This window comes from Acipenser ruthenus, chromosome 11 (genome assembly GCF_902713425.1).
Source record: "Acipenser ruthenus chromosome 11, fAciRut3.2 maternal haplotype, whole genome shotgun sequence".
Classification (NCBI taxonomy): domain Eukaryota; kingdom Metazoa; phylum Chordata; class Actinopteri; order Acipenseriformes; family Acipenseridae; genus Acipenser; species Acipenser ruthenus.
Genome location: NC_081199.1, coordinates 7,432,652 through 7,441,416, shown reverse-complemented (window position 1 = coordinate 7,441,416; position 8,765 = coordinate 7,432,652). Strand labels below are relative to the sequence as shown.

The following is an 8,765-nucleotide window of genomic DNA, read 5'->3' as shown; positions in this document are numbered from 1 at the left end:
CATTTGGGTTTAATTTTTACACATTTATATACAGGCTAAAATGTTCTTGTTTGTTTTTAGACTTTTCAACAGCTTGATAATATCCTGCCCTGTATGAGAAAGCAGACATTGTAGGTTTACGTTAGTGTATAACCTCACTAGCAAACTGTAAAAGCGTTTTTAAACACTTGACAGAATGCGTGTGCTGCGGCGTGTAGCAGTTGGAGGCTATTGGTGTTTCTGTTATATTGTGATCACATTTTACAGGAAAGACTATAGTTATATTTTAACATGGGCTGAATATGAAACCATTAAAACACCAGGACTCTGATGATAATTAACATTTATATGAGTATATTATTTATAAATAGCATTAAACTATATAAAATGAATGCATTCAAGGAATTTAATTTGCGGTCAAACAACTAAAAAAGTTTCTGTGCAACTTTTGGGTTCGGGTTCTAAACTATAGCCAACATACTGTACTGAAATTGTTTCTGTTATTAACCATTACAATACTCAATTCCTGGCTGACACACTGTGTGTTATTATTATTTTTTGTTATCAGTTCTCCATTAGAATACACCACTGTGTGTATTTGCCTGAGTTTGGGTGCCACACTTCACAATAATACTCAGCATAGTCCTCTGCTTCTACACTGGAGATGATTAAATGGCAGGCATTGCCCACAGTGTCTTTAGTTGCAGAAAAGCGAGCAGGAGCTGCAGAGCCCTTTTCAGAGTTGGATTTGTAGTGTAGAAGATATCTCGGGGTGCTTCCATGTTTCTGAAGGTACCAGTTCACCCAGTAACCAGTGATGACATTGCTCATGGTACAGGGGATCTGGGCACTCTGTCCTGGTGAAACCGACCCTGGCGATGTCTGAGTCAAGACAGAGTGGGCACTCCGACACCTGAGGAAAACACACAAATAATACAACATGTTACAATACTGAAGTTATTATTTGGGAGGGGTGGTTGTAATTGTTCTTCTATGATACACAGATAAGCTACAAAGCCTGCAGTACCCAGACGCCGTTCCTGTTATCAGGACGGATCCAAACATTATGGGTGAGCTGTGGGGGTTAGGCAGTGTGGAGGAGCAATTTCTTTGAAAGAATGCATGGGGCCTCCCCTGTCTAGATCTCTTTGTTTGAAAGAGTCTGCAGTGGGTATGAATGTATTAGCGAAACGAAGCATCTGTGGCAGGTTTGAGCTTCAGAGGCTGAATTAGAATGACATTTTCATTTGCATTGCCTAGCCATCAAACTGAGAACATCTCACTTCCTCTTTGGGTGTTTGTCAGTGCCGAGTACAGATAATATAGTCAAATTACAGTTATTCTGGGGAAGGTAAAGTCCCCGTGGTGCAGACCAATCTAAAATAGACCATTTAACGCAGGTCCTGTCCCAGTGTGATTGGTCAAATTGCACCTGGACTGGCTCGGCTAATGCAGCCACTTGCAGAGTTCGGAGATCAGGTTTGTGGGTTGGAATTCAGCCTCAGCAGTTTGGAAATGTAATTACTGCTTGTATGGTGTCCTCCTGTGGCATGCAGACTGACTCATTTGGTTGAATGACATTGTCCATGAGATGGTAATGCTCTACTTATATTTTACAGAAGTATGCACATTAAAAAGTATTTGTGGTATATTGTATATTTCACATACTGTGGGACCTGGTGACCCACTATGCATGTTACTGACACCTGTGTTGTGTTCTACTTATCCTAGGTACCCATCAGCTGGGTTAAATGAACAGGCCTTCTTGACACTATGTCCAATTCTGAACTAAAAAGGCATTATTTTGTTATAATTGGGTTTCAGGTTATTAAATAGGGTTTCTGGTTTTAGGGTTTTACTGATACATAATTAAATAAGAACGCCGGGGACTACACTATTCTCTGCTCTGCTGTTCTTTTAGTTTGAGCAGTACTCGGAATGCACCAACACATCAAAACTCCAGTACTGTACTATTCAGAGAGTATAAAAAAAGCCTTGATGAACACATATTTTTGGTGTCTGGTGATATAGCTTTTCTATAACCCAGATCAGTTATTTTAAAATAAAATAACGGACAGACAGACAATTTGAGTAACTTCTGCTTCTCTTCACTGGATTAGTAGAGTTTCATTCAATTCCCCAAATGTACACTAGAGGGTGCTGCATAAGCACTTGTTACTCTCCAACAAAATACTACTGTACAGAAACATTTAACGAGGGCTAGATGTTCACAGTGGAGCTGGTTTACTGTAACCCTGGCGGCCTAGGTTTGAGTCTGGCCCAGGTAACAAGTAAAATGAGTCTGGTGTTTCCAGAACATCCCAAAACCACCACCCAGCCTGGCACTTTATCCAAGGCGACTTGCAGTAATGTGGTGCTGAGGTCAGGCAAGCACAGTATATAGTTTCTACAGTCTGGATCTCAACAAACCAACTGCTTGTAAGCAATTACAGAGATGTATATTCCAAACCTTTGTGAAATGAACACAGCTTATTATTATTATTATTATTATTATTATTATTATTATTATTATTATTATTTATTTATTATTTATTTATTTATTTATTTATTTTTTTTTTTTTTGCAAGTACATTTATGTTTTATTTATTTTTAATTAATGTGCAAAAAAAAGATGTTAGCACTGTAATTGAACTTTTAGGACACATGAGGGCGCTCCTGTCCTAGGTTTATGTTGCGATTTACAACATTGCTGCATAGCTTGCTTGTACAGTGTATCATTTACAAGCTGAGCCCAGTCCTTGCTTGGATTAGTAGAGTTCCCCAGTCTATAGCATACTAGTTAAAAGGCACCGGCCTCACATGACTTTCTTGAATGAGGAAATCAAAGACTATGCATAGCACTGAGCAGCATCCCAGACGTGGATTTAACAGAAACATTTTCAAGGGAAAAATAGAATCTCAGTATCTGACCAATACAACTGTGAGAAACTCACCATGATAGCAAACGCCATACAAACTATGGTAGGATTGTGGAAATGCAGTTTGGATACTGTTATTCTAATTACTGTCTTATTTAAATTTTTTTTTAAAAAAGCACTAATCAATGCTGCTTTGGGCTTTTCCGTTTCTTTGCTGTTTGGGCTATCCAGAACGTTTAGGGAATTCCACATGGATGTGTAGCCTAATATATACCCAGTGCTTGAATTTGCTATACAAGTAAAAAAAACAAAAAAAGTCAAAATCCGAGAGTGCTAAGTGATGACCTCTCATAGCCAGGTCATGTGCCTGCAGTGAGTCTGGCATGTTCTTTGGCCCCCTCCCTAAACTTTGGTTTATCCCGCAGAACCCATGCACAGTTTAATCCCTTCAACTCTAAAGGTCTCTGGAAACTGAACTGCTTGCCAAAAATGTACTCCCCACTCCCCCTCCAGATTCACAGTATATGTACACACACACACACACACACACACACACACACACACACACACACACACACACACACACACACACACACACACACACACACACACACACACACACACACGAAACATAGCCACGCGTGGTAAAAGTCTAAACATCACAGGGAAGCGTGACAAAAGCATAACTGGATAGTTGAATGCACGAAACTACCATGCAAACGTTAGGTTACGGTATCCTTTCCGAGGGCTTTTTTTTTCCACAGTATCTTTCATATTGAATGTGAGATTTTGGAATATATTCTTCAAAGCGTTACTCCACTCTTTAATGAACAGGTGTTTTTCTTCTTTCAAATATATGAATCAATTAAATAGTGAAGTAATATCAGTGTCTAAGAAAGCAGCAATTTCGCTCGAGGCGGTTCAGTGGGAATCGCCATGCACATTATGGGATGCTTTCAGAAGTCATCTTATGTGTGTGTGACGACAATTTCAGGGTCTAAAAATATACTCTCGTTTCCCTGGAATGAGAGGATTGTGCTTAAGAAACGAGTAGCGGAGGGGCTGGGAGCAGGGCGCTTAATAATAATAATAATAATAATAATAATAATAATAATAATAATAATAATAATAATAATAATAACCAGCTGAAATAAAAAAAAAGTATTACAATATTTTAACGGGGATGTAATTTGTATTTGAGATTTTGCTTAATGTATTTTAACCCTAAGAGTAATAACGAGGTAGTTTATAGGGTCACTTTGTCCAGAAATGTGTGTATTTATATGTAGTTTGGAATTTCAGGAGCACCTGAATGTATGAATGTGTTTTGCATGATTATTTATTGTGTGTTTCGTATTCCAGGAGGCTGCTATTGACTTTGTATCGTTATTTATATACGTTCTTGTTTGCTGTCATTATAATACTAAACATTGCGGTTATATTGTTTAGCTTATATTGTAACACTGTGTAAATATTTAATTAAACCACGAGCTTTGTTTGTTAACAACAATTCACTTAATAATACTAATAATAATAAAAACGGATACAAATGTTACAGAAAAAGCTGGCTAAGTTTATCATTGGGGTTAAACGTGCTTTAAGAATACGGCACAGTATCGCTATGGGGAGAGATTAAACAATTGTTGTACCCTGTCTCTTTAAGATGCAGAACCAGCCTGTAATGCCCGATGTCAATCACGGACAGCCAAACCCCGCCCTTTCCTGCAGTCGCTCCAGATCCAGAGTGACATGGGGAGAACAGAAAGAAACAACGGCAAGGAAACTGAGTAAATCTGGATAAAAAAAAAAATGCGTGCGGATATTAACTGCAAAAACATGGGATAACAGGGCGCAAATAGCGACAAGACATCCGCGGTCACCCACAAGAACGGGAAAACACGGGTATCGCCTGGAAAATTGGATTGTTTAATTTTTTCCATTTATATTGCCTGGGAATTGTGTACAAAAGAGGTTAGAACAACTGGAAGTGAAAATAATATAAAAAAAAATTCTCGTGGTGTATGGATGTGGCTCAAACTGCATGGAAAAAAAATATGTAAATCTTGCAAAAACACTTCATGACTAAGGAGAGTTTTCTTTCTTTACCTTATTATCTCTGGAATGTTTGTGGATCACACATCAAGGAAAGGAGAATGCGCCGTGGATTCGCATACTGGATGTTGACATGTACAATAAATAAGTAGTGCGTACTAGTCCTGCTACTGGTGAAAGAGATGCTGTGGGTGGAATTGGAAGCTAAATCATACAACACGCACTAAAACTGCCAAGGGAACCATCCTTGTATCAAAAACACCTCACCAGGAGCGAGAGGAGTAAGTTATATATAAAAACAGATATCTTTATTATTTAATTTATTCATTGTGCAAGTGATCTAGCACAACAAAATACACAAATAAATAAGAGATAGTATAATAATAATAATAATAATAATAATAATAATAATGGTGGAACCAGTGGGTTTTGTTGAAGCTTGGAAGGCACAGTTCCCTGAATCAGAACCTCCTAAGATGGAGTTAAGATCTGTTGGGGATATTGAACAGGAGCTGGAGAGCTGCAAAGCTTCTATTAGGAGGCTGGAGATGGAGGTGAACAAGGAGAGATTCCGAATGATTTACCTGCAGACGCTGCTCGCCAAAGAGAAAAAGAGTTATGACCGTCAGAGGTGGGGCTTCAGGAGAGTCTCTCAGCTGAACGAAGCTGGGGGCCCCGAGCCGCCCAACATCCTGGACCCCCAGCAGGGACAGCAAGGTGAGCTGGACAGGAATAAACACTACCCGGGTGTGGAGGAGAAGCTGAAACCCAGGCCGCCCCCTGTCAGGAAATCTTCTTCCCAGAGTGAGGGGTCTGAGCCCTACCCTGCTGTGGACCTACGCTATCAAGGGGAGTTGGGGGATTTAGACAGGTGTAAATATTACAGCGAGGACAAGTTTGAACTCGATGGCTCGTCCCCTTCTAAACAGAGGGGGCCAGTGTCTGCCCGCAGGGTGCCAGGGGGCTCCACCACCTCCGAAAAAGAACCGCCCTCAGACTCCTCGCCCAAAGAGAAGGTGGGCATGAGTGTGGCTGCCTTGAGGTCCAACTTCGAGAGGATTAAAAGAGCCAACTCTCATACCTCCGGGGAAGGGAAAGGTGGAGGGGTGGGTGGCATGGAGAAACCCTTTTACGTCAACATGGAGTACCACCAGGAGAAAGGGCTGGTGAAGGTCAACGACAGGGACGTTTCAGACAAGATCAGCACGCTGGGCAGCCAGGCCATGCAGATGGAGCGCAAGAGGTCTTTGCACTCCCTGCCGGGCAACTTGGCATCTGGGGTGGTGGAGTATCGCAAGCCAGTCTACAGGGGGAGGTCCACAGAGAGCAGCTCCGGCTACGACGCGGAGTGCGAGGACGCCGAACTCAACCCGCGCTTCCTGAAGGACAACCTGATCCGCGCCAACGGGGGCAAGCAGGATCGGCAGCAACACTGGCAGCCATTGGACTGCCAGCCGTACACAAGCGTCTTCGTTGGGGGGGTAGTGGGGGACGGGGAAGGCAAAGGTGTCAACATGAGGGACCACAGTGGAGACCAGGAGAAACACCTCACCTGGCCGCGCAGGTCCTACTCTCCTCGCAGCTTCGAAGATGCAGGTGGAGGGTACACGCCGGACTGCAGCTCCAATGAGAACCTGACATCCAGCGAGGAGGACTTCTCCTCCGGCCAGTCCAGCCACATCTCCCCCAGCCCGACCACCTACCGCGTCTTCCGAGAAAAGAGCCGCTCTCCATCCCAGAACTCCCAGCAGTCCTTTGACAGCAGCAGCCCACCCACACCCCAGTCCCAAAAGCGCCACAAACAGCACGTGGTGGTCTCCGAGGCCACCATAGTTGGGGTTCGGAAAACGGGGCAGATCTGGCCTAACGATGGCGACTCAACCCATTCCAGCAGGGCATCTCATGACAACAGTTTCCATGGAGACCTAGGTGAGTGCTACCTCTCCGGCTGTGGTAAACTGTTTCTAGCATTGGTGGTGGTTGTTGTTTCTTTGGATTTGAGGTGGGATATGGGTGTGGGCCCCTTGCAGCAGCTGGACGTTGTTAATCAGTGAACCACTGCAACCCAAGAGTAAACAGAAAAAGAGTTTAAATAAACAGAAACCTTTCTGTGCCATGTGTCTTCAAAGCCATCTACTGTAATCATGAGACTGGGGTACACACAGTACAGCTCAGGTTTCCTGGACGGTAACCGTTCAGTGGTTGTTGATGACTGGTCCTGGCAATAACGGTTGTTTTTTTATCTTTATTTGATGCATTTGGTCACAGTTTAAATTAATTGAACAGATCAAGTGTAAGTTCAATTTCAGGGAGGTTTGCGCTTCATCCATCAAAGCGCACTGTAATGGAAATGCACCTGTTCTTAAACAGAACTGGTAGTAATTGAAGGAGCCCTATCAAAGCAAATGAAGGTAAAACAGGAGAAAGCTTCACTGGATTAAACAGTATTGACAGTTTATTTTTCACACTGTAAGCATGTTTTTTGTTGCTGTTGTAGTTTTAAATCTGCTGTTGTAGTGAGCGCTCATGAAAAGCCCGCTTTAGTTAGACATTTAGCTGCGGGCTGTTGAGACGCTGGTAATGTCCATGCAGAGTCTATTTGTGTCAGTGTGTATCAATGCCGTTGTCTTCTCTGAGGTGTAATTAACATAAAGAGTTTGTGTAGCGTGATGCTCTTGATCAAGTTCACACAGTGGCTACCCGGGTTAGGTTAGCTTGCTTGCTGGCATCAGAAAATCTGTTGTGTTTGGTATTACACTGGCACACACATTCCACCCACAAGACCAAATATTACATTGACTTCTATTGATAAGCAATACGTACAAAATGTTCTGGGGCCTTAATGCCACTTTAATAAGTTCTGTTCAACAAACAAAATCATTAATTTACATAGATACAAAGGCTAAACAGAAGATGTATAGCGGGACACCTAAAGAAATGCAGTAACCATAATTGCAGAAAAATGTACTGTATGTATTATTTCATGTTTCTGTGTGAAGTGTAACAAGTCAGTTGAGATTTTTTAGCGTGGGTGTTCACTACTCAAGCGGGAATCGCTTTTTGTGCAACAAAACTACCTAGAAAACTGGTAAAAAGACGTGGCGTGCAGTTTGTAAGTTATTCCAGACATCAGGTGTTTCCCAAAGACCTTTAAAGAAGAAGCCGAATACCTGAAGACAAGCCTGCATGATGAATCGGTTGGCTTTCACTGTCATTACCGAAGTGCATGTGATAGAGAAGTCATGTCAAAGGTATTTCAAGAACGAGTTTCCTACAGTGTTATAAACACAGGGCACACATACAGTACCTGAAGCTGTGGAATGTCACAGTTTGCCTGTATACTGGTTCGGTGTGAAGCAACACCAGTCTGATTATTTCAGGGCTGAATACAGAGGGTTAACAAGGTCACAGTTTACACTGCTCTCTTAACTGTAGGCGTCCAGCAATGACCCCAACAAATGCAGGTTGACTCCCAGAGGTAATAAATTATATTTTAACCAGCTACAGTGTTAGTAAATGCCTATTCCAGTGCACTGTATCCTGTAAAGAATAAAGATGAATCCATAGATTTATTAACCCGTCAGTAACCATATACTGTAGACCCAATCCTTAAGTGCCAAAGCATTTAATTAACAGTGAGCTTTGAAACAAATGGTCAATACTTATAATCGCCTTCAGTATATTGTACTGTAATACGACTGAAGATGAGATGTCAGAGTAGTGCAGAGAAACTCCCTTTCTTCAGCAACACTAGATCCTAAAATGAAGGCACCATTACAATCAGTTTCGTTTGAGTTTTACACTGACGATCTCTGCATAATCACTGATGTGAAAACGTGACGGGGGATGCCCTTT

General features: G+C 42.0%; 1 protein-coding gene across 2 annotated transcripts in view; it reads left to right on the top strand.

The window, feature by feature from the left end:
* Positions 1 to 4,538: 4,538 nt before the first annotated feature.
* The window catches only part of LOC117426819 (breakpoint cluster region protein-like), a 102,582-nt gene continuing 98,355 nt past the window's right edge, over positions 4,539 to 8,765 (top strand). Inside the window, exon 1 of one of the 2 annotated variants that reach the window (XM_059033194.1) lies at positions 4,539 to 6,839. In XM_059033194.1, coding sequence (XP_058889177.1) covers positions 5,321 to 6,839 — 1,519 coding nt within the window. In that variant the 5' untranslated portion in view covers positions 4,539 to 5,320. The remainder of the gene's footprint in view (positions 6,840 to 8,765) is intronic. The other variant, XM_059033195.1, reaches the window with a different exon arrangement.